Source organism: Adelges cooleyi, unplaced genomic scaffold (genome assembly GCF_023614345.1).
Source record: "Adelges cooleyi isolate 19-005CV unplaced genomic scaffold, UGA_ACOO_1.1 ACOO_flye_CR_arks_rails_tigmint_CR_PRNA_381, whole genome shotgun sequence".
NCBI lineage: Eukaryota > Metazoa > Arthropoda > Insecta > Hemiptera > Adelgidae > Adelges > Adelges cooleyi.
Window position 1 is genome coordinate 1,656,879 of NW_026096058.1, and position 26,212 is coordinate 1,683,090.

Genomic DNA, 26,212 nt, shown 5'->3' on the forward strand with positions numbered 1-26,212 from the left:
CAAAGGGCAGGCAAAGGGACTTGTTGATTCCTGTGTTGTTCGTCCATATTGTTATCAATATTTTTTTACCGCTATCGATCCTCAGTCGTCCCCCGTCTCCCGAGTGCTTTCTCTCCGAGGTAATGATTGATTCTGATTGTTTTTTTTTTTTTGTAATTTGTTCACAGCCAACTTGAGTTGCACTCTCGACAACCGGTTTTTGTGCGAAAACAAACATTGCATCCCGATGTACAAACGCTGCGACGGCGTGGACAACTGCGGCGACGGGTCGGACGAGAACGACTTGAGCGTTTGCGGCATAACGCACAACGGCCGGCAATGCGACCACTACACCGAATTCACGTGCGCCGACCGCAAATGCGTGAACAAGTCGAAACTGTGCAACTTGCAATACGACTGCGAAGATTTGTCCGACGAGAAAGGATGCAGTAAGTACCGTCGTACCGAAAACTAACAACGTCGTCGTCTCTGACCGTGTGTGTGTGTGTGTGTGTGTATTTTCAGTTTACAGCGGCACCTGTTTGGAGTCGACCAAAGGAGGTTGCGAGCACTATTGTTTGAACGTGACTTCCGGCAGGGGATACAGCTGTGCTTGTTACGCCGGATACGAAGTGAGCGCGGACAATAGTAAAAAATGCACCGGTAAGTGTTGTTGCGCCGTAACAAAAAAAAAAAAACAAGCCAAATCCAACAACCTGGCCCCCGAATAATCGTCATTTTTTTTTTTTTTCTACTCGCCAGATCTGGACGAATGCGAACTGGGACTGCACCATTGTTCGCAGGAGTGCACGAACGTAAACGGTACGTACATGTGTTCGTGTCGCGACGGTTTCGTCTTGAGCGACCTGTTGAGCGGCGTGTGCAAAGCGTTGGATCCAAAGGTGACGGTGGTCTACACGAACGGACCGGAAATCCGAGGGTACGACGCCAACGAGAAGAAGTACCTGTCGATATTGAGCAACGAGAAACGCATACGCGCCATCGACTTCGACCCCAACACCGAGATAATCTACTGGGCCGACTCGTACGACCAGTCGATCAAGCGGTCTTACATGGTGGACGCCAAGGGCGGTCAAGTCAAAGTGGGATACCCGCAGGACCTGGACATCCAAGGACCGAACAAGCCGGTGGCCGTGGCTATCGATTGGATCGGCGATAATCTGTACTGGGCCGAGATCGACATGACCAACGAGAAGCCCAAGGGCCGGATAATGGTGTCCAAACAAGACGGCCGGTACAGGCGGTCGATCGTCAGCAGCGGTATGTACTTTAGTCGGATAGTTTCGTGTTTCTTAAGCTCGACTGACTTTTCGCTTTTGCAATTGAAGAACTGGAATCGCCGTCGTCGATGGTATTGGATCCGGAAATGGGCAAAATGTTCTGGGCCGACGTCGGGGAGAGCCCGAAAATCGAAATGTCCTGGATGGACGGTTCCAGACGGCTGCCGTTGGTCACCACTAGGTTGCACCATCCCACGGGATTGACCGTCGACACGGCCGTGGGCCATTCCCTTTACTGGGTGGACACCAAACTCAACACGATCGAGACGATCAAATACGATCAGAGAAACCGTAAAGTAGTCGTACGAGGAGGTGAGTGTAGAGCGCAGCTGGTACTACTTGCGCGTCGTTTTTAACCTCGTCCCCGTTCGCTTATTCCGTTTATTTTTGTACAGAACACCTCCGCCATCCCGTGTCTTTGGACCTGTTCGAAAATCAACTGTACTGGTTGACCAGAGAAACGGGAGAACTGATGAGACAAGACAAATTCGGCCGAGGCGTAGCCGTGACTATCGCCAAAGACCTGGTCAATCCCGCCGGAGTCAAAGGTACCGACACCGTTTGCCTCGATTGTTTTGCTCGAATTAACGCCGTTTTCGTGTGTGTTTTTTTTTCGATCCGTTTCAGTTTATCACAGCCAGAGGTACAACGTGTCGTTGCCAAACCATTGCCTGGATGCCGGCTGTTCGCACTTGTGTCTGTTGGTGCCCGGCGGCGTGTACTGCGCTTGTCCCGACCACACGCACGTCCAACAGGGCGCCAGCGAGAAAATCTGCGACGCCGGTAAGACGGTGTTAACTCGACCCTTTTATAATGTGTGCCTGCCTGCTTATGTATGTGTTCGCTTGTGTGTTTTCCGTAGCCGAAGAACCGCCCAAACCGGCACCGCGGATCTGCCCGTGCCAGAACGGCGGCATTTGTATCGGCGACAACGCTGCTTTGGGTTCGACCGCCGAATTGAATTGCCTTTGTCAACCGGACTTTAGCGGAAGGTTCTGCGACATCACTTCCCGGCGATCCAGGCGAACCGGCATTTTCAGCTCGATGCTCGTCGTGCCGCTCACGGGACTCCTGTTGCTCCTGGTGGCCGGAGCCATATTCTTATTCATCCGGAAAAGACCGTTGTGAGTACACACCGTGGCCGCCACAGGGCCTGATTTTGATAACCGCAAGGCAAAATATCTTTGGTGACAGGTGGGAGGGGCTCCTCTGACAATTGTCTCTATTTTCTATTGCCACTAAACAGGGACCTCTTAAATGAGTAACACGTCGTCTACTTGGATGTAGCTGTTTCTTCAGTGCACGAAAACTCTACAAAGAAACCGTCGCTTTAAAATGTATATTGTTGTTTTGACCGTGTGTTTTTGTTGCAGTGGCAAAGGAGCCGTTTTGGGCGGCCTGACAAATTCGCAGAGCGTGTCGTTCAGACAAGGGACTAACGTGGAATTCGGTCCGAACGCGTTCAACAACGGTCCCGGTGGAGGGGTAAGCAAGCAATTATTATTGAGGTCCAGTGTTGCCAACTGGGCCGGCAAAGTCAAATTCCCCTGGAAGTTTTCAAAAAATCACAAAACAAATGCGATTATAGTATTATTTGTTTGAAAAATCTCTTATCAAATGTTCGGATGAACTGATCCTTCACCGCGGTTTTATGACCCGGTCTGGTAGCTCCCCTTACGCGGAAAGACAGTTGGCGACACTGGCCGCCGTCGGTCCGTCAACACTGGCCGCCCGTCTAATCGCCATACCCGATATTATTTCCCCATATTATATTAAACGTGTTCCTCATTTTCTTGCACAGGAACCGTTGGACGTGGAATACAACATGACCGACATAAGCGGCAAAAACCGGGACTTCAGCAATCCCATGTACGACGCCCTGGGCGGCAACCTGGACTCGGACACGGGCGGCGGTATTTACGAAGTGCCTCTGGACGTTACCAAAACCAAGGGTCTGGTGCAAGAGCCGGCCTCGGCCATACTGGCGCCTTCCACGATCATACAGAAGACCTCGCCGCAGATACAGAGAAGGCACCGGGAACTGGAACCGGCCACGACGGACACGGGCAAAGACACGCAAATGTTGGTCGAAGAAACCGACGACTGAAAGAGAGAGAGAGACCAAAAAAAAAAAAAATATTAACAATAATAATAGTAGCTACAACACAAAATCCACCTGGAGACGACCGATATGATGATATATGAGATGATACAACGAGAATAAAAAGTAATTATTCTTAAAAGGAAAAAAAAAAACCCGGAAGCCTTTTTAAACGGCCCGCGTTATATTTATTAAACATTTTTTTCGACACCGTTCCCCCCCTCCCTTATCTTTCCCCTCCCACCAATCCTCCTACCCCTCTCTCCATTCCTCCCTCTCCCTCCCTCCATTCCTCTCACCCGCTACTGGTATTTTAAACTATACGAGTGATTTTTTTTTTTTTTTTTTGAGAGTTTTTAACAGAGTAACTTTTTTTTTTTTGTCGTTTTGGTTAAGTTAATTTTATTGTAGTTTTTTTTTTTTTTTTGTAAAAATTTTCCATGTTTGCCAGTATTTAACAACAACAACAACAACAACATAGCCTTTTGGTTTACTTCTAGTATTTTTTTTTTTTTTTGTTTTTGTTTTACTGGTAGCGACTGACCAATACCATGGTGTAAGCGTGTAAAAAGAAAAAAAAATAAGAAAAGAAAAAAAATTCAAACGTATTATGTTATAAAGATATTTTTGTTTTTTTTTTTTTTTACACCATGACCCCAAAACGCGTTAATCGTTTGAACTTGTGATATCGATTATATATCATACTTTATAGCGTATAATATTTTTATTTTATTTTTTATTTTGTTAAGTGTATTATAAATATATTTAAATAATTTTACTATAAATATATATATTTATATATATATATGTATTTTTTGTTTTATGTACATTTTTAGCTTCGATGCGGAGCTGTTTTTTTTTTTTTTTTTTATTATTATTACTACTAGATACATTCGCGTGTAATTATTTTTAATGGATAATAAGACAATAAAATTTTATGAAATTTGTTGACTCCCGTTGTGCATTGTTCGTTTATTGTCTAAAAAAAATCTAAAACAATAATTACAGCTATCAATTATTGTTTACATGTACATACGTTCGCCGATGGTGGTAGTACATAATATTATAATATAGATGTACAATAATAATAATAAAATTAAAATAATAATAATATAATATAATATAGTATAACGATAACAAATTAAAAGGAATGTACAATTTTTTTTTTTTCAATTTTTTTCAATTATCATTTAATATCAATTTAGTCTACTTCCAGCTTTCTGAACGAGCCGACCAGTTCTGGCTGCGCGTCTTCGATCTCGCTGATTATTTTCCCTTTGTTGTTTATGTTGATTTTCATTTCGTCCAGAGCCAGGATCACGTCGCGTTGGGCTCGGAGCTTCTTTTTTAAATCGGCTAAGAAAAACGCACGCATTTGTTAATAAAAAAAAAAAAAAATAGATGTACAGTGACCGCGGGAAACCGAGTGCAAACACAATAATTACCAATCAAGCTGGCCATCGGTATGTCGCCGCCGTACTCTTTGGGAAGATACTTGGGGTCGACGAGTTTGTGGATTTCTTGAACGTCGTTGGTAAACTATAAAAATAAAAATAAAAATATATAGTAAAACGTTTCAGCGTAAAACCACCATATCCAAGCACACTGTTACCTTTATTCGGTTTTTGAATTTGGCGCTCAAAAACGACGTGCATATGTTGAGAAATTTGTCGGCGAAATTCGGCACGTTCAAGAAGTACGTGGATTTGTGTCTCATCGGCGCCGCGTTCTGGAAATATATTGTTTAGTAAGTACTTAATAAGGTACTCGAAGAAGTAAAAAAAAAAAAAAAAGTACGTCTGTCCCATTATAATCAACGTTTGGAAAATTCTCGTGTCAAGCATTCCAAAAAAAAAAAATCACGTTTACTCCTGTGCTAAATAGGCAAAACAAAACGTATGCTTTATCCTCAAACTTACAGACAGACTAGCTGTAGGTAAACCTAGATGTAAGTAGATGAAAATTGACAAAAACGCATTTGCACATATTGTGTCAACTCGAGTTCTGGTACTGTACAACTCGTTGTTGGTCACAGACAGACGATCAACCCCAACCGTATCCTTCCCAATGCTCGTAAAATGATTCATACGTTTTTTGTATACTGCTACAGTCTACAGATTATTTAAGCCTTTGCAGCATTTTATTCGAAAGCGATTTTCAGTTGGAATATTTATTCCTGTAGACCCGTGTTACCTGCCGACTACGGCCTGACCCTACCGTACCGGCTTTCTTCGGATGGGCTGGAGATTTATCCGTACCTGTATCATGCGGACGACTCGTTTCACGTCGGTGAGCGACCACAACGACAAGTGTCCCATCGTCGTACCGCAGTAGTCGTTGGCGTAACTGTATCCTGTGAAAGACGGTGACGGTGTTAAAAGCAAAAGCGTTTGCAGCAAATCGTCGCTAGACAAACATAGTACCACCGTAAACACATACCTTTGATCTGGTGTTCGGGATCGTCCATCAGACTCTCGGAGACCAATCCGAAAACCCGGATCATGTCGTCCGACGTGTACTTGTAAGCGTTGAACCGGCCTGTGCACGACAGCAGCACGCACCTGCCGTCTTTCTCCCGGCCCGGCAACGGTATTATGAATCTAAAGGGGCAAAAGAGTGATGATGAACGTTGGAAAAACGATTAACACTGTTCTGCACGGTGATATGCGCGACCACAACAGTACCCGCTGTCTAAGATGTCCGAAATCACGGGATCGTCGACGTCCATTTTCCTGTACCACTGCGGATACAGCTCTCTGATGATCAAGTACCGTTCGAGCATGTTCTGGGCCATCGGCACGCTGAACTTCTTGGTCCTCAAGAACCGCAGTAGAAACGGAGCGTCTAAAAACAACAATAAACATCAACCCTTGTAATATTAACACACACGCTAGCAACGCGCGCGGTAACAACAAAGCTCTTTTCGTTTTTCCAATCGATTCCACAATACGACCGTAGGAGTACTCTGTCTGTCCACGTCTTAAGGTTTACTCTCTGCATCGTTTGCAAACTATCACTGCCTCGCAAGGGTAACCGGAAAGAACCACGGCAAGGAAAAGGACAAGGTAGGGTCTCGTTGGAAAGCATCGGCTACGGATAGCCAAAGCGGTATCCAACGTGTATGACTGGATGGTCCCGGGGTCCAGGTGGGCCTAGATATGAATACGAATGCGCTCGGCCAAGACGCTACTTACCCACGCGGCAATTGATGATGTCCGGATGCTTCCTGATCCAGCTCCTCATGGCCCGCAACGAGTGTGTCCTGATCTCTTCGTCCTCGCGCAGTTCTTGTTTGGCGATCAGCCTCAAGTCGTCGGCCAGCGGACACTCCTCGAACGTGTCGTCGTCGCTGTCGTAGCCCACGCCCATGTTGTCGGTTTTGTATCGGGTGACGACGTCGTAAGACAACGGTAGATAGGCCGACTGGTCGGGAGACGCCCGGGTGTTGCACTCGAGACTTTGGCTGTGACAAAAAAAAAGAAAAAAAAAACCCCATCACAAACGAGTGACGATATTGTCGACGATACACGCCGAGTTTCCCCAGCGGGCAGATACCGGGTGGATTATGTCGCACACGAGCCACGCCGTACGCGAGAACGGCCGACGATTTCATGCGGGATTCCCGCCGTCGACGGCGGTACCCCCGCCGTAGTCTGCGGACCGGCGGATGGCGAACCGTGACGGGGGTACCCCCGTTGACGGCGGGAATCCCGGACGAGACCGTTGGCCGTTTTCGCGTGTAGCACGGCTCGTTACAACACAAACCTACAATAAGTACACTTATTTACATCCCTCCTCGCAGCGGCGCCCGTCGTTCCGCTTACAATTATCATTATTATTACTATCGTCGTCCGTACACGTAACAGCTGTCGCCGTGGCCGTATAGTTGGCTTCGGTCCACGTCGTCGGCCGGCGTTTACTTCCTGGTCCGGAAGGATTACCCCACGGTTACATAAATCGGTCGTACACACCGGTCTCGCGCGACCGGTGACCATATAATCGTTTTCCTTGTAGAGGTCTAACGCAGACTCTAACGTCTCGAGAAATAGCCAACAAATATATATATATATATAACATACACAGTCCTACCGACTGTAAAAATAAAAATAAAAATGATCACGGCCTATTATTATTGGCCGGATTCGACCGTTTCCGCGTTGGTCCTTCGCACGGGCACGGTAAATGGAAACGAATTTTGTGCCAATACCAATATCAATATGTGCACTCTAAGGCTAACGTAGAATAGCCCATGGTTGTATTATTTATTCGGCGCGCGTTTGCGGAAAGACGTACTCAAGAATCGAAGATGAGCACCACGCTATGTACACCGACCTTGGTCTTAGGTTTCATCGAATTTAAAATACATGTAAACACTTGAACAGTGTTCGCGGTCGGCGAAACGAACCAACAACCTGTCCGAGTCACTTGTAAAATATTGCTGACAAAAATAAAAAAATAAACGCCAAAGCCACTCCAGCCAATGTTTCGGAACCATGTTGGACAAACAAAGCAATGGCCGGGTGTCGGTGAACAAACGGCTGTGACGTATTGGAAAAAATAAATAAGAAAGCGACCTAGAAGCCGGAAAACCGCCAATTTGCGGATATATTTTCGACATAATATACCAGCGCACACACACACACACACACACATTTGTATTTGCCGTTATTGCATCAGTGCGCTTACTTTCACTATACACACACTCGGTATAATAATATTACAGTCGCTGACAAAGACATCCTCCCGCGGCCGGTCTTATTACCGGTTGCCGTATAATAATAATGTATCGTATCGAATCGAATGGAAATGCTGGGAAACAAATATATGAATACAACTTAAACCTCGTCCTTGGACAGAAATCGTTATTTTTATATTTTCGACCGACCAGTTATACGTAACTGGTCGATGAGTTTTATGTAAAAAAATACATATAACTATGTATATATTTATTTGCAGAGAAAGAAATAATCGGCGAGATGCAACTAGGTCAATTGCCCCGGCGCCGGTCCTTGGACTTTGGAGGAGTTGTTAATTTTTTTTTTTGTTGAAATTTGTTTATTTTAATTTTTATTACCGAGACGACGGCCGAAGACTCGCCGCGGCCGAGCTCTTTTCGGGCCGGTCGATTCGGACCAAAGAAACGAAAGTGGCAGCTGACTGGAGGTTGCATAATTCACTGACAGTGAGAAAACCGGTTTCGGTATCCTAACACGGCGGAGTGGGTGTGCACAGAGCACATATAATATTATATAGTTGGGCGACTTGACGCACCGAAAACGGACACGAGTATAGGTAAGTGCTGTGATGCAACTTCCAGCTGAGGTAATAAAAAAAAAAAAAAAACCGTACAAATAAAATATAATAGAGGTGCCCGATAATAATGATACGCACTACGGGCTCGGTTCGACGAATCTGCATTTTGTAAAGAAATAAAAGAGGTTAACACAGTAATACAGCCGACTTTTCCGCAACCCCTTTTGCGCAGAAATAGCGCACAAAACGAATTCCTATAAAAAAATCACTTGCACGTACACACGACAACTATACTCATACCATGGCGGTGGTAACCGCGGTTTCGGTTTCGGCTATTATACGATTCCTACAGATACAATTTCTACACGATAGGCTAGGTCTTGTTAATTAAACAACAACAAAGGCCCTTTCCCTCGTACCGCCTAACAATAATAATAATAATAATTACATTTAACCGATGATCGCTTTCCCTCGGCGCAACAATAACTCGGTAGGTGCGAAAACCGAACTCGGCACAACATAATAACATTATTATTATTATTATTATCTAGTTCCTATCTGTCCGCTTGACGGTGTACAAACGAACGGCCAGATTTGTCGGCCACGAGCTACCCAAAAGTGAATTAAAAAAATTATACTAATATCGACTCTGCTTTCCGGACGATCCAAGTGATGACAATCAAAACGGATGTAAGTAAATCAAACTGTTCGACGTGTTGACTAGTTCTGTTCAATTGGAAAACCAATACCGAGTTTCATTCAAAGCACACTGCACGATCAACCTTTTCGCTTCGATGATTATATATATATATATATATATTATATTCAATAAAACCAACAACCTTTGAAAATTACCCGGGTTTTTCCAGAAATTAATATATATATATATATAATTGATTCTATTTTATTCGTTATAATCAATAACAATAATAACCGACCAGGGTTTTCCCAGATATTAATAAATAATTGATTGTATTACAATCAAAAACAATAATAACCTTTGAGAATTACCCGGTTTTTCCCAGAAATGAATATACAATTGATTCTATTTTAATCGTTATGATCAATTATAATAATAAAAAAACCTTTGAAAACGACCAGGGTTTTTCCAGAAATTAAAACGGGTAGTCTGTGATCTCTCTATGGGAAAACGGCTGGACTTAACGACCGTGTCACGACACATTCGGTAGCATTTTTTACAATTGCTTTTTGAAAATTGTTTAATAATAATGTAAAAAAAAAAAAAAAGTAATAATCCAATACGCGCACACGACCGACCGTCACCCGAGTGGATGTGAATTGAATCTCGATTGGCCTTGAGACTTTTTCCTTCGAACGTTGCCCTACATTGAACGTACTTTGACGACGGCGATGAGTATAATATATTCTTATATAATATAAAAAAAAACATAAATAAATAAATAAAGTCCACGATATTATAAACGTACAATACCGGTGTACGACACGCCGTTTAACGCCTTTCGGACGAGAAGACGACCTCCACCTCGTTAGAAAAGCCTTCTTTTTTTTTTCGTTTGCAGCGATTATTATTATTGGATTTTTAATTGTTCGCCTACTCTTTTAAAACGAACCGACCGGATAAATATACGATAAACAACTTGGGCGACTAAAAAAAGTCAAAATAAAAGCGCCACTATAATATTTACCTGACTGTCTACAGAGGAGCTGGTTTCGTGTCCTGGTGTGCTATTCCGATCCGGGCGGCTGCGGGTTCAGAAGTATACAAACCCAATTGTCCGGACTATGCCGACAGGATAATAATATTTTGCCTTTCCCCCTTTCGCCGGTGTCGACCACCGCGGTCCCCTTCCCAAGTCGATGAAAACAAGATGCCAGTGTTTTATGTACGTTTTACATCACAAGTTACATACTGTATAAACATACACTACAATATACAAACGGGAACGGAAAGTGTCGAATTTTATAAAAAAAAAGAAGCTCACTCGCTTTTCAAAGTGTTAAATAAACCGAATGAAAATTAAGCACCCAGCGGGGTCAGGGCAAGACGCAGGGGACGAAGAAGCATAATATCCCGGGGCTGTTGCTTAAAAAATTAAGTAAATAACTGAGAATGACAGTAAAAAATTTAAAAAATTCCGTTTTCAACGGTGATTTCCGAATATTTGTAATTTTTTGTTTCGGTATTTTCTAAAGCGGTACTGGCATGTTATTCAGTTAGGAATAGTAATGTACTGGAAAAAATGACTTTTGTCAGTGAGCCGACGAAGCTCTGGAAAATGTACAGAAATGGTCTGAGCTGTCTTGGAATCGTTTTTGAAAAGGATAAATAAATAAAAACTTTCCTCCAAACTGTTTAAAACCCATGAGAATTTTGCCAGGAACGTTGCCAAGCAGTTTATTTGTTAACTAGTGTGAGTTAAATTACCAAAACAGATTGAAGTTTAAATTTTTGAGCCTCAGTAAAAAAATTCACAAAATCCCTCATCATTTCTAAAATATAGCTGCTACATTGTGTTAATAGCTGTAGAATGTTCTCATTGGTGACTTGCTATGAAGTTTATATATTTATGTGGTAAAAACATTTTTACTTGACAGATTGAGTTTTAGATTTCTTAGTAGACAACAAGCACAAAAAGGGGTTTGATATTTTTTGGGGGTTTTCGACGTATACATTGTTCCTTAAATTAATTGCCATACTTCAAATGACTGTTAGACCAATAATCTCCAAATATTTTGCCCTTTAACGAACAGCCCTTTCCATTCGTCTTAAATCGGCGATCGCTAACCAAATAATAATAACATATAATATTAAAAATTAGGTTCGTGTATACGAAAAAAGCAGGGCATGGCCGTTAGCCCTCAGATAAGATTTTATATACACATTTATATATTTTACGTTGATAAATTAATTTAAAAGGTCATCGACTACCGAATCTTATAAAAAAAAAAAACAAGTAAACCATACCGTGAGACCAGCGTGCCTCTTCCTTAAAATATAATTATTTTCTCTTATTATTATTGATTGCAACAATTATTGTAAATAATTCAAGGTTTAATTGCAATTTTATTTTTATGTAGCCTCGAAAACGCTATAAATTCATCGCGATAATGTCTTTCGTCATTGTTTAAAAACGTTATTTTTATGCGTGTTTATTTGCAGATAATATATTATATTTGTGTGAACTAGTTATTTATAACACCCTCACATTTCCAATATCAGAAAAACTAACAATCGAAAACAGAAATCTACAGAACCGAATAATTTATAATAATTTAAAAAACAACGTCTTAACTACAAAAAATTCCTTTACAACGTTAGGTATTACTTACAAATGTTATTTTTTTTTTTATATTTTATTTCTCGACTATAACCGCAAATTTTGTTTAATTTACTACATCATATCCCCTTACTTTTTTTGCCGCCGAGGGTAGGGGGGTGTACTTAAGGAAAATCAACACTCACATAAGCTGAAACGCTGCATTTCCACTAGTCATCTCGTATGGATTAAAATATTAAGGCGTTTCGGGTGGATTCCAACAGCCCGATGAACTTTGTCGATTTTGAATGTATAAAAAAACGATTAGGAATGCAAAACAAAATCACATACATTTATATTAATTTTTTATTTTTCACTTCTGAGTTCTCAGTCCTGCCGTGGACCGTACTCGACTGACAACCAAGACTTAACGACCAAGTGTATACAAAATGTACACTTTAAGTACACAAGGGCGAGGTTTTATGCTTTGGCTTAAGACCGGTAAAATTATATTTTTTTTTTCTATTAAAAATGACTAGGCATATTTTTCTATGTACACCACAAAAGAGTCGACCCGGACGACGAATAGGCAATAGTTAAAATCAAAATGTTTACCTACCAATTATATCTTGAAAATACATACGCCAATATTTACATATATTATAATGTGTATTATAAAGTATAATTTTCCAACATCCGACCTTGAATGCGACAAACACTATTAATAGGAAATAGGAATACTAACACAAAGAGTGTTGTTATTTATAATGTACAATTTGTATTTATATTTTGTTTTCCCATCCATTTCACACACAACCATTGTTGTACTGGACTTTGATTCATTTGTATAAGTACCTAATTAATATAATTAATTTGCACGGTTTTTTTTTAAATTTTAAACTATTCAATTATGACCATAATTATATACCACAGGCTATTAAAAGGAACATTACTTGACTGAACATTTTTTGAGTTATACACATTTCTTAACTAGACATTTTTAATTTTTGACATTTCATGATGGAAAATTTCTCAGTTGGCCTTTTTTTTTATTTGATCGCGTTCGTTAATTAATTAGTTGAATTAAAAAAAAAAAAGTCCAAATTGACTCACCAATTTTCATGGACATTTTTTTTTACATTATCAACCATTCTGGTTCAGGTTAATATTCCTTCTAGTAAAATACAACAAACGGTAGTAGGTATATACTGTTATTACAGCAACGCTGTGTGCCATGTCGATAAATAGCGTTGGTTATTATTATTGTTTGTGTAATTATAATAATATGATTAGGTATTATTATTATTAGTATGCGGTTGTCCTACAAAAATAAATTATTATATAATAGCGTATTGTATTTGCCAAACTGCGTGTTATCGGAACACACTATAATAATGATGTAACGAGCTCAGCAGCTATTGATGTGGAAAAAACAAAATAAACGGTGTGTATGTGAATTATGAATGCTCAATATTAGGTAATGCGGATTTAATCATATTATTTTCCAAACAACCCACTAACGGTATAAACTGATCCAACCGAACTTGACAGAAAATTATGTATATAAAAACAAATTATTCAAAAAAAAAAAATACATTTAACCGACCGATTTCCATATTGTTATATAGACATACCTAATACTATATCATTTTGCTTCCAGTAAAAAAAAAGTGAACACAACCATAACTCATAGAGTACACATATATAGAGCTAAAGATAACTAATCAAGAAGGCGAGCGACAGTGTGGCCACTTTAAATACATATAAATATATATTATTTTAAAGTGGCTGCTTCAAATCCTCTCTATTAGTGACATGTACAGTTAGCAATCTAGTTTATTATAATATATATCTGAGAGATCAATAGATAAATTTAAATTTCACATAATAATGTGATATTAATATTATAACCGATAAGTCAAATCACAAGTGAAACAAATTCAAAAAAATATATACCAGAGAAATGTAGTTTTGGGACTCTGGTCACACTGCTGCTCGGCTTTTCGCTCACTTCACACAAAATTTGAATTTTTGCGACCCCCTGTAAATTATACAACTATAATTTTGTAATACACGCTTTGTGTAAATTAATAATGTTTAAACACATTTGTTTAAATTATTTAAATTATATATTAGAGAAAAAACACGTGTATTTTTTTTATTTTGTCCTTAAGACTTTTTCGTTAATTAATATTATATTAAGCTCATACAAAATGAGTTTTGTACAAAAAATACAAACACTATGATGTGAATTACAGTTTCGGCGACCTTCTAGATTATATCGGGTGGTTCTTTTAACAGCCAACACCAGTTATCTCTTAAAATAATTGATATTTTTTCTCTTTGGAAACACTTTTGTTTACGCTATATTACTGTGTACAAGATTTTAAATATTTTTTTAGAGCTTTATCAACTTTTGAAACTTTAACGGTAACGTATATGGTATTTTATTAACTGTTTTAATTAAGAATAATTTGCTGGACATTTTTACTGGTCGGAAAATACAATTTTTTTAGCAAACGGTTATAAACTTAAAAATTGAACTAAATTTGTACATATATATATTTATTGATGTATGTTTCAAAAGTTGATAAAGCTTTAGAAAATAATAAAATGATACAAATTCGAACATTTTATACTATGATATAAATAAAATTGTTTCCTAAAATAAAAACAATACAAAATTACAATTTATTTAGAGCGTACGCTTTATTTTAAAAGTGTTTCAAATTTAAGACGTTAAAATAATCACCCGGTGTTATTATTATTACACATAGGTTGGGTTTTATAATGTATCAGTACTGCACTTGTAACTTACCTAGGAACATTTATTTTTTTGTTGTATTTTAGTACACCAACTAAACGGGTTTCTATATCCTCGACACCGTTATTTTATACACATTATAATACCATGTTCAATGTACAATCGTAAAACAATTATTATTTAAATGTCTTAAGGACTTTGTAAGACTGTGCTCGGCTGTTGGCGGAACGTCAAATTGAAAAAAAAAACGGTAACCGGTTGTCGACCGAGTGAAATTAAATTATATTAACTGTAAACCATAAAAAGTAAAAAGTAAAGAAAAATTGTTTTCTAAAATTCGACATGTTTTTGTGTGTGATTGAATAATAATAAAAAATACGAATGATAGTACATAAAATTGTTATTATCTATTACAGTGTTGTTCGGTTTAACCGGTCCAGTTTTCTATTTTCTTTATTTTTGTACAAGTTTTTGTACCAAACGATATTGATTTAAACGCTGAGCATTTTTCTTAGCTAAATTTAATTTTATTTTTTTACTGTACCATGGAAATAATACTTAGTAAGTTTTGTTGTTATTTTAGTTTTAAACAAATACATATTCACTATGATCAATTCTGTATTTTATGGAATTATAAATAATATTATTATTAGTATTTACTGAAGATGAGTTATTAAAAACAAATTTCATCTAAAATGAATTGTTAAAATGTACCTACGGTAAACGACTATTGCGTCACATTTAACTGTAGACAAAATGTAGATAATATAAAATATGATATAATAACGGTTTTGTTGAGATTATTCACTTCTCAAGAGTTATTAGTGTTAAAGATGAGCAGAAACCATCGCGGTCTGTGAATGATGAGCATTAGTGTTTACCAACCGTGATAGATCTGTTCAATTTGATACATAAAAAAAAAGTTACTTTTTTAGAAAACAGGAAACAATTGGCTTTCGTGTGCGAAACACAGAGGAAGTAAAAAAAGAGTCTATGGAAATATTTATGTAATCACAAAGTGGTCATAAGTAAAATAAAAAAAAAACCGCATGATAATAATAATTGTAAACCTACACGGTCTGGCAATTTGATTTCTATATTTTTTCAAAACGATTTCTTTAGGTTGTTCAATTTTGTTGTTGTTGTCCACCAAAAACACAATATTGTATACTTGTTATTAGCAAGGACGCTTAAGTATGATATTGTATTTCGTTCGCAATTTTGATTTTTGGAAAATAGGTATTCCTACGCGGTATATATATATATATATATTCTTGCGTGGTATATATTACCACGCAGTTTTTGTGATAATTGTTATTATGACAATACATTTCAATAGAATATCGTTTTAATTGCGAATAAACGAAGGACGATCATACTTCATTAATTAAAATTCTATTGTTGTGTGTGATTTTCTATTTTTACCATAATATATTTCTATTTTAAACGCGCATAATCTTACATGGGTCAAATTACACTGCATGTGAAAAGAATGTGCTCAAATTTTTTTGGTCCCCCCCCCCCATTATTTTGCTCATGGTCTCAAAAGGTATTTTTAATTTTTTTCTCGACACTCCTTTTTTATCGTAAAATAAAAAAGCGCCATATAAAATATGCACATATTTTGACAACATGTTGTTTTTACAAATTCAATTTAAACAAGTCTGCCATCATATTTTTTAATAAAGGCTAATAAAAAAAAAAAAAATTTAAACAAGTCTATTTTGCATGGAGGATCCAGATAATAATATAGTAATTATTGGAAATATAGTTAATTACTGTGTACGAGTACAATAATTAATAGAGTATTAACTATTATAAATATTATAACAGTAGTAACAAATCCATAATGCGCGCTCCGTACTGAAAATTATTATGTGTATCGATAAATAATAACCGATGAATGATGCCCTTGGAATAATTGATAATAATATTATATTATCAATGTGTAATGTTTTACTTTGGCAACTATTATTATACAAACGCTTAGGACGTGCCGGTATTAATATTTAACGAGTAAAATATCATTGATGATCCTGTAGCCTTAAGTGTGAAACAAATGACACCAGTGTGTGTGCGATGTACTCAATGTACTTCATAGTATATACATATATATATATATATCAGATTAACTCGAATTCAATTATATCTAGATATAAAACAATATAATAACGTTCAATTACCGGTTCTCGCTGTGGTCCATGGAGACGACGTCTTTGCAATACTAAATAAAAGTCGTCGACGAGACGTGACCGAGTTTGTATATGATGATTACCTTTCAAGGGTAAAACACTAGATAAACAAAAATGTACATGTATATTATATACGTCTCGACGACCGACAACGAATGAAACTCGGAAAACCGTCTGCGCTGGGTTTTTATTCTTCAACCGAATCTCGTTTATTGTAAAACAAACATTTCCCATGGTTTGCAATCGCTACTACTGTGAAACCGGACATTGGACGATAGTGAAACAATAATTAAGAATACAATACAAATAAATGTGCTAAAAATAAAATGTATAAACAGGGTGTCCCGCAAGCAAGTTGGACAAATGAAATGACTTTTGTTCTGACGAGTATTTTTGAGATATAGCATGATTTGTATTCACCTCTTAATGGGATTGCACGCGGTCTGTTTTCAAGGAGTTTTGTATAGGCAATATTTAAGAATGAAGAGTTTTTAATAAATTTCGACTATGTCAATATCGATTTACCGGTTAATATTTATTGGTAAGCTTCAAGGTGTATGTTATTATTTTATTTTTATTTTCTCTACAAAAGCCCTTTTGGTTTATTTTAGACCAAAAAGTCAGACAAATATTCGATTACACAGGATGGTCCAATTATTTCAGTTGTGTAAAGAGAAAAAATTGTTATGGTTCAGTTCAAGAGTTATTTCTTTCTGCATGTACAAAAGTTATTTAATTTGTCCAATCTTTGTGAAACATACTGTATATTATATAATTGAATCGATTGTTATTTGATTGCTGTATAAAACGACTAATAATACAACACGTTTTATTTTATTTAACTTCTAACACCGTCTAAATTTGCATAAATTGTATAAAGAATAGTTAAGGATGTGTTAGTTAGTGAAGTGTGTGTGAAGTTAGTGTTAAGGATAATAGTTGAATAAAGGAAATATATTAGGAATTAGGATACATATTATAATATATTTATAAATATAATAATACTAATATTATATTATATTATTTTAAAATACTATCAATATTAAATATAAATTTATTTATTGGAAAAAAAAAATTGAAAAGACTGAGCCCTATTATTATATTGTTATGATATTAGTTCATCTAAAAATGATTTTGAAATTTCAAAATGTACTTGGACATATTTCCCTCTGGATATTTTTACCTAGGCCCTAGACTAATATTTTTTTTTTTTGCATTTTGCTACATAACGAACACATTAACATATAATGACGTTTAATAAACATTTCAAAATATAGCCATTTCGTGTTGTTCAAATAACATGTAATTGATGAGAATTTTTGAAATTTAACAACAAAATGTAAAACAGCAAAACAATTATTGTACGTTTTCGTAATAACATTCATCATATAATAAAACAATAATATTTTAATGGCCTAAGTGCGGAAGTAATTAAAATAATATTCATTATTTCAAGTTATTATTAACCCTTTGGAACGAGGAAAATTTTTGGTGACTATTCTCTGTGCATACATCCTAGTCATGCTGAAACCGCAGCCGATGACATCACAGGATGAGTGTTAGGTATTGGACAATTTTTTTTGCAAAACAACCATTCAATGCCAATTTTATTTTATTTAATATTATACAATTTTTCTCATACAGATTAAGCTGTCGAGATTTTGGGAAAAATAAGTTAGCAAGTATACATCTAAAAAAGCACATTTTTAAAACATCTAATAGATAATAATATGTCTTTAATATCTATAGAGCGCTAGCTAAATTAAATGTATTTCTTTTCTAACACACTAAGCAATAAATTAGTAAAATATTAATTTTGATAAATTAAGTTACCAAATAGCAATTATATATTTTTTTCAATTCCTAAAAATTATGATTAAATGAAAACTATTTTGATTACAGGTTAAAAATATTATACAAATCATTTGTTTTTTAAATGTTTAAAAATATTAAATAGAACACATGTTTTTTTTGTCAAAGAAGATAACACCTCTGGCCATATAAGTAACATAGTTACCTAAAATACTTTTTAAGGAGTAGGAAAAATCATTAGAACATTATCAAAGTATGATTGAATTTCGAGTTTAACTATTGACTTCCCTAGCTGTTTCTTTTTTTAGGCGATAATTAATAGTTTTTTTTTTTTAATTATATATATATAAACGAAGGTAACCGACTAATTGCAGTGACCATGTACAAAATATATATATATATATATATATATATTATATAATTAAAAATATAACTTACCTATTAATTAAAGATAATAATAAAAAAACAACAATAATAATAGATCACAAATAGCTTTTTCTCTAAAATAAAGTATTAATTAGTATGCGTTTTTAGGAAAAAAGATAGTGCCGTTTTCAATCGCCATTAGAGTATAATTATTAGCCGGAGAAAGAGAGGAGACTTAGTTTTAATATTGTTAATGAAAAATGTGTCTTTGTAACAGCTGATTTTAAAATGTGTTTTCTCTATTAAGCGACGACAGTCTATTTAGTTATGCGGTAAATTATTATAAAGGAATTATTATACAAGGAATTCGGCCGTTTTCTTAGAGTTGATATTTTGAAGAAATCGTTATGTATATCGAATGGAGAGGTCTAGCAGAATGGAGATAAAACGAAGAAAAGAGATTTGTATTGATTCTAAGTGTTGAGTATGAAGACTGGCGACTTTGGCCTACTTCTCCTTCTAAATTTTTTATTTCTCTACACTTATCCGAGCCCATTAAAGCGCACGTGTTTCCGAATGGATGTGATTTTTGAAAATCATTACTTACGACGTTACACACCCATAGTGGCGTTTATTTGACAACTATTTTTTTTATTCAATTGCGATAAATCTAAGACACCATCTAAGACGTCACAAACCTCAAAGTCGAATCCGTCGACTGTCGTTGGACTTGGGCAATCCGACCACTGTAATCGTCATCAGAGTGGCATCGTTGATGAGTAGCTGCTGCTAATTGCGTTTAAATTAATGTTTCCTTTTCCGGATTTGTATTTTAATGCGACAAACCGTCCGCACCCTGTATGTACAAACACAAACACTACATTAAGCAACAACCACGTCGGTTTTAGAATTATTGTTCACAAATTGTGTACATCCGGTTAAGCAATATAATAATATAAGAACCATGATATGGCCATTCGTAGTGTCTTGTACAAAACAATATTGTTAATATATATTATGTTTAATGCTTTTGTATTTTGCTACGCAACCGACGTATTAATAATACATATATGTATGGTATATTATATTGTTATTTTCTGCGTTGTTGTATTAAGGGGTAAGGATAGGCAATTGTGGCAGTTTTCGATATGCCTATTAATTTAAACGTGAAACAATGCGTAAAGTAATTCTAGCTGTAAAACATATAAAGTCAATAATCGTTCTCCGAGTTGTGGCGAAAGTCTGATAAAAAAATGACCTAAATAGAAGTCTATTGGACGGATTAAAATATATTTTTTGTTTTATGTCAAGCTTATTATTTTCCCTGTGTATAGGGCTCAAGGTCGATTTTGATTTAGCTATTAGGAGACTAGTTATATTTATCAGAACACAACCACATATATATATACAATAAAATGTTGAGATGTTAAACTTAAACCAATATTGGAACTCTGTTCGGTGGACACTTCAGAAAGTGACTTGTCGTTTAACAAGTTGACTGGCAAGCTATATTAGAGCTCTTGAGTGTTGAATATTATGATACTCAAACCGGTCAACTTGTCAAGTCTATGTTTGTATAAAACTAGGCGAGTTCCGTCCCCCTGGACGGATACAACAAAAACACACCAAAGCGCTTGTTGTTGTGTTTACAACGATATAATAATAACTTAAGTAGCTAGGTACAAGAGAAACATACACTTGTAATTATATTATTATGTATTTTCTTATTATACAACGGCAATGAGTCTGTTTTTACCGTTTAGATTGCCTATCGTTGCGCATTACACATGTAAAATAATAGTGTATAAGTGTACAACGGTTGTTTATAACGACAATGTATATTTATTGGTTGTCATGCGGAATACTGAAAAAAAAATTTCAAACGTTAGATCATGCTTGTTTGGTGTATTGATTGGTTATTGCAAAATTGTTTTTGACAGGTTACTCAATAGAAATTTCTTAGAAACCTTAATATTTTGTCTTGTTTCAAAAAAAATTAGGCTTATGTCCGTTGAAGTGTTTTTTCCAAATATAACTTTAAAAAATGTACAATAGCCATTGTTTGTCAATAAAATATTGTGATATAAAAACTAAATTAAACGTTAAAGGTCAATTTTTTCCCCGCATTCAAACAACAAGCTTGCTATTAATAACAGTTGAACATTTTTTTTTCATGGACAGAGTTAATTGGACACAATATAGTAGCATATAAGAAGCATTGTATTGCAACACTTAGCGCCACCATAATAAGTCTAGAGCTATTATAGTGTGAACCGGACTTAGGGGTTCGCGATAAATATGTTGAGGCCAAAGCAAATAACATTGTGTTTGATTAGAGAAAAGTTGTTTATTAGGATTTATAAAATTAAACAACTAACGTCCAGTACATAAAGTGCGCGCTGAAAATCAACTGACAAAGTGACATCGACGCTATAATTTTACATACATAGTTTTCGCGTTGATAAATGTCGATAAATGTCTACAACTAGGTAGGTTTCGTTATAATATCTCATTCGTAAGTTTGCTGATTTTATTTAGAGTATGGTCAGCTATTTTATAAAATCCGTCGTCAAACTTTATGTAAGTGGAAACAATGTCGAAAATTTCAATAAGACGACAATCGCTATCTTCTTCGACTCTCACTTCCTTTATGCGATATCTGCGGTCCGTTCCAGTTTTCAACAACGCTATTAAATCACATGTCTGCTGTGAATTGAACCGAGTGACAAGTCCTCCTTCAAAAAATTATTTTTACTCTTATTAATTATTTGGAAAAAGAGTTGTAACATCATAATAATATAATGCCTTATGCCATGCACTCGGCAACGAATAGGGCAGCAAGAAGGCGAGGCGACAGTGTGACCACTTTAAATACAAATAAATACTTTTTTCTACAAGGTGTTAAACACTGCACAGTATAATCCTTATTATAGTATATTTTATAATTAATGCACTTTATATAGACTTAAATTAGATGTTTAAATCATTTAAATCAAAATCAATGGAAACTATTACCGTCCCAAGTACAAATTATACATCAAAGGCACGGGGCTTTATTCTTAAAAATACTTACTTTCGACTTTGTGCAATAAACGTTTCAAAGACGGGTAAGTTATACTTCTTCTAGTTATCCCCAAAGCTACTAAACTCTTTTTACTAAAATCTGTAATTACAAAATGTAGGTATAGTTATGATAACCATTTTTTTTTTTGATAGAGCTCCGATGCGAAGCTGAGATTTTGTTTAGAATGTGTATTTTTTTTTTTTTAAGAAATGTATTTTTTTTTGTGTGTCTTGATCTATAATTGGTATATTTTGGTCAAGAAAAACCTAATTACACCATTATAATTTTTTTTTTAAAACACTTATAGGTCTGTGTGTAATGAAAAGTTTCGCATCGAAGGATTTTTTTTGGAAAGTGATTTTATATAAGGGTTTTAATAGTTTTTATATTACCTATGCCTGCGGGAATAAGCACTTCGTTACCTGCAACAAAAGTGAGCTATTTAAATCTAGTGAAATATTTAAATTAAACAATAAAATGTATTTAAGAGCAATATAAGTATTTGTAATGTATAACATTTTTATCTATAACTCCGAAGACTAGTCAATCAATGTCGAAAAAATGTTTTTTATAATCAATTTGTCAATAATGTATAAACAATAAACATTCAACGATTTGGGTACTTTCGTTTGACTTTAGGACTTGCGTTATAGTTTGAACAATGAACAATTATGGTTTTGTTGAATGTTGGATATCAAATCTAATAGTAAAAAAAATACATAGGTCCCCTCAAGTTTTCCAATACGTTTCCTTTCGTGTTGTCTAGGTTTTAGTTCTCGAGATTTATGTCATATTAGTGGAGATCTAAATTGCAAGGAATCTAGGTAAGGTATTGTACCAATCGAATGTGTATTGAATTTATAATTTATTCAGTGCACATGTTTACCATGGTCCAATCTTATTCTGTTCTGTATTAGTTTCTCGTTGTTTATCAATTCTGAAATTCAAAACACAAAAAATGTTATGAGTTAATTTTATTCATATCATTACATAATTATTCCACTTATTATAGCTATAATGATCATGCGTCCTACCCTTCTTTAAATTAAAATAATCAGATAAACGTTCAAGTTTTTTTACAGCTTAGGTTTAGTTGTTATTACAATATAGTATTACGTTTTATTATGTATATATTTTCAACAAATTTAATATATTAATGTCCTTAAACGAATGGGTTGTTTACCTCCAACTAAACTCAATTAAGGAATATATTAGTAGGGCTGTATATAATTTTAATTATTACATAAAATTGCCCTAATTATCGACACTGAGATCGATATAGTAACGAATTAAAAACACTAATATCATAAAGTTAACCAAAAAATTGTGTACCTAGGCGATATCTCTATTTTTTATAATATTGATATTTGATGGACTACAACGTATAATAATTACTATTGGTGGTAAAATAAATAAAATTACTTACTTTGTAGATAGTCCGAGTCATAGTCTGTTGTGTTTTCTGAAATTTCGACAAATACATTGATTACTTAGTAAATATCAATCGTATAACTATCTGTAAAAAAAATACTGTCTATATAATCGTGTAATTACCTGGTGCAACCAACATTAATGCCAAAAACGCTGAAATTAATAAAAAAATTATCAGCAAACACAATTGGCTTACTTTACTATACATTTATCAACTACACACATACTAATGGGCATATTTGAACATATTAAAGCTTCGACCGATTTGTCCACTAAATCTAGAAATAATAAAATACTATAAAATTAACCAAAATTATATATTATATTATTAACATTTAATTATTTGATTTAATACATGTTTTTTGGATCTTTCACATTATTGTATGCTAAATAGGGTAATCTATTGGAAATTATGTATAATTTTAAGTGGTAAAAAAGAAAGCTATAAGTTACATACTAAGTTTTTTTTTAATTTAACTAAATAGTGCTCAAACATTTAAAAATACCATATTGAGAAGGCATATTTTCTCGAATACAAAGAAAAATAGAAAAAATATTTTTTAAAATACAATTTCCCCTCTGTTCCATCAGTACATACCATACTTTACAGTGTAACATTACACAATATTATAAACGTTATTTTTGGTTAAAAAGTATTCAAAAATAATTAGCTAGTTTGCAATTATTACTCTGTACTATATTATATAACAACGTGATTCTTCTAAAACAACAAGTATCACTCAGCAGAATAAACGTATATTATACATTATATTTCTATTTTTAATTTTTTTTAATATTTTACCTCCGAATTGCCCTTTTGATTCTATTGATTGGAAGAAGTAGTCTGTAATCGAAATGGTAAACAAATGTATTTAACAGTTTTAAATTATATTTGATGAATAACAATATATAAAAAAATAGGTACTGACTTGAAATGTATACTTGCTTCTTATAGTCAGCTGTAAAAAAAAAGTGAATTAAATTTTAGACAATCATTATAAGTAATCGATTTCTAAAATTATTAAAAAGTAATTAAAAAACAAAATCATCCTATAAAACATTTTATAAGTGAAACAGTAGTGCACGAAAATGTTTTATGTAGCACTAGACTGCGTTTTCTTAAAACTTTAAGTATGTCGAAAAATTGTAATGATTACTTTCGGTGACTGCCAAAACATTTACAATGGAAAATGATAAAAATAAACAATATAATTTCATTTTTATCTGGAAAAAAAATCAATTCATATTAGACACAATGACCAATCGATTATTTATTTATTTGACAACTATGATCCTTAAAGACTAATAATAAATAACCACAATAATCAATGATCATGGGTTCCAAATAAACTTTTATGGAAAAAGCAGAAAAAGTCAGAATTTTAAAATCACAGTATCCTCTTAACCATTAATTTTAATGTTTGCTCTAATATATTCTTAAGTAGTCAAAAAGTCATTTACCGAGATAATTTAATTTTCATATGTTAAATAGGCAACAAGATACTATTATATAATATTATAAATATGCTGTAAATATTATGTTCATCATATTTAAGCAAGTCTTAGGCAGTAGTCAGACTGTTCGACTAAAATTACTTGTTACTTATTAGTTATTCATATTAATATTACAAATACGTTTATACATTAAACAACAAACTGTTTCCTTTTTTTTATATTTTACAACTAATTGAGTAAAAAATCGCTATGATATAATAGTCTACAGCTGTAGGCTAATATATAGCAATTACAATAATTAACAATGATCCGGATAAAATTCGCATCCAAAAAATCTCTCAAACGGAAAAAAAAGGGTTTAAACTAACAGTTTAAACTCAAGCAAATCTTTTGTAATGGAGATTGTCAATTTCTAGTAAACACATTAATTTAAGACATTTTTTTTTAATGTGAATTTTGCCCGCAAATTTATTCGGCCCGTCGATACTGTCTTTTAGGCTTTATTAAAAAATTAAAAAAACCGTTTATAAATATTTGCAATGATAATTCATAAACAATATAATAAAAACGCTGACTTGTAGATTTGATGGAAAGACTTACTTAAAATGATTTTAACTCTTGAGAAAGAAACTAATTCGATTAGCTTGTTGAACTGAGTTCTGACTTTTTGAATGTGATATTCTTTCGGTCTTGTCTATGTGTTAAATAATAATCGTTTCGATTAAAATGTAAACATACTACACGTGCTGATCTGTGCAATATATAAGATGTTTGTTTTATAATATTTGTTTGATTGTTTGTGTTTGATATTTACTTTATTAAAATAATTGCACATCGAGGTCTGCAGTCTAGACGTTCTATCTATGAGTCATTCAAAATAATTAAATAAATATAAAATTTAAATCATTTTAAATCCTAATTTCGATATTTTATTCATGTTCATTATCTTGTTTTTTTTCATACAGTAGAATATTATTAATATACTATAGTTGTGATTTGTTTTTGTTTCCAATTAGCCATACCAAAAATATCGTTTTAAAAATGTGTTATTAAAAAACAAAACACAATTTTGCAATATAATTCATTTTTTTATATAGGCTGGAGTATTTATAAACACTGATAGTAAAATTCTATCAATAGAAACTTCTAAGAATAAAGGAATTTTTGCCAAGCTATCTCTCCTAGTTATCACTTGTCTCATACTGATTTGTTTGTGTGCTACTTTATACTCGCCCAAGTCCTTAGAGTGTTTCTT

At 34.6% G+C, this 26,212-nt stretch overlaps 3 protein-coding genes across 4 annotated transcripts in view; 1 reads left to right on the forward strand and 2 right to left on the reverse strand.

Annotated features, from left to right (window-relative positions):
- The window catches only part of LOC126841428 (low-density lipoprotein receptor-related protein 2), a 61,986-nt gene extending 58,551 nt beyond the window's left edge, over window positions 1-3,435 (forward strand). The window contains exons 39-47 of the mRNA XM_050577908.1: window positions 168-428; window positions 505-642; window positions 742-1,260; window positions 1,329-1,592; window positions 1,676-1,828; window positions 1,908-2,063; window positions 2,143-2,404; window positions 2,654-2,765; window positions 3,082-3,435. Of these exons, the coding sequence (XP_050433865.1) occupies window positions 168-428; window positions 505-642; window positions 742-1,260; window positions 1,329-1,592; window positions 1,676-1,828; window positions 1,908-2,063; window positions 2,143-2,404; window positions 2,654-2,765; window positions 3,082-3,387 (2,171 nt within the window). The 3' untranslated portion in view covers window positions 3,388-3,435. The remainder of the gene's footprint in view (window positions 1-167; window positions 429-504; window positions 643-741; window positions 1,261-1,328; window positions 1,593-1,675; window positions 1,829-1,907; window positions 2,064-2,142; window positions 2,405-2,653; window positions 2,766-3,081) is intronic.
- An 898-nt stretch (window positions 3,436-4,333) lies between these two features.
- LOC126841429 (clavesin-1) lies at window positions 4,334-12,206 on the reverse strand. 2 transcript variants are annotated; one of them, XM_050577909.1, is made up of 8 exons: window positions 12,080-12,206; window positions 6,576-6,844; window positions 6,066-6,225; window positions 5,821-5,981; window positions 5,640-5,734; window positions 4,994-5,110; window positions 4,827-4,920; window positions 4,334-4,737 (listed from the first exon to the last, which is right to left on the reverse strand). In XM_050577909.1, exons 1-8 carry the CDS (start codon window positions 12,109-12,111, stop codon window positions 4,583-4,585), a joined length of 1,083 nt encoding a protein of 360 aa, XP_050433866.1. In that variant the 5' UTR covers window positions 12,112-12,206; the 3' UTR covers window positions 4,334-4,582. The 2 variants fall into 2 exon arrangements, with proteins under 2 accessions (XP_050433866.1, XP_050433868.1); XM_050577911.1 differs by lacking the exon at window positions 12,080-12,206 and adding an exon at window positions 10,302-10,421.
- Window positions 12,207-21,347: 9,141 nt separating this feature from the next.
- LOC126841402 (uncharacterized) lies at window positions 21,348-25,690 on the reverse strand. Its single transcript, XM_050577865.1, has 11 exons — window positions 25,558-25,690; window positions 24,660-24,726; window positions 24,432-24,461; window positions 24,305-24,346; window positions 23,730-23,780; window positions 23,626-23,655; window positions 23,498-23,533; window positions 22,958-23,008; window positions 22,464-22,493; window positions 22,081-22,170; window positions 21,348-21,742 (listed from the first exon to the last, which is right to left on the reverse strand). Exons 2-11 carry the CDS (start codon window positions 24,718-24,720, stop codon window positions 21,507-21,509), a joined length of 657 nt encoding a protein of 218 aa, XP_050433822.1. The 5' UTR covers window positions 24,721-24,726; window positions 25,558-25,690; the 3' UTR covers window positions 21,348-21,506.
- Window positions 25,691-26,212: the final 522 nt, after the last annotated feature.

Excerpts from the sequence above, each read along its gene's own strand:
- LOC126841429 (XM_050577909.1), bottom strand. The coding sequence starts at position 12,111 with ATGACTAGTGGAAATGCAGCGTTTCAGCTTAT. Across the intron at positions 6,845-12,079 it reads AATGCAGCGTTTCAGCTTAT|CCAAAGTCTCGAGTGCAACA; the intron begins GTGAGTGTTGAT and ends TTTTTGTCACAG. Across the intron at positions 5,982-6,065 it reads TCGGACATCTTAGACAGCGG|ATTCATAATACCGTTGCCGG; the intron begins GTACTGTTGTGG and ends TTGCCCCTTTAG.
- LOC126841402 (XM_050577865.1), bottom strand. The coding sequence starts at position 24,720 with ATGAAATTATATTGTTTATTTTTATCATTTTCCATTGTAAATGTTTTG. Across the intron at positions 23,656-23,729 it reads ATGTTCAAATATGCCCATTA|CGTTTTTGGCATTAATGTTG; the intron begins GTATGTGTGTAG and ends TATTAATTTCAG. Across the intron at positions 22,171-22,463 it reads GCTTATTCCCGCAGGCATAG|ATTTTAGTAAAAAGAGTTTA; the intron begins GTAATATAAAAA and ends TTGTAATTACAG.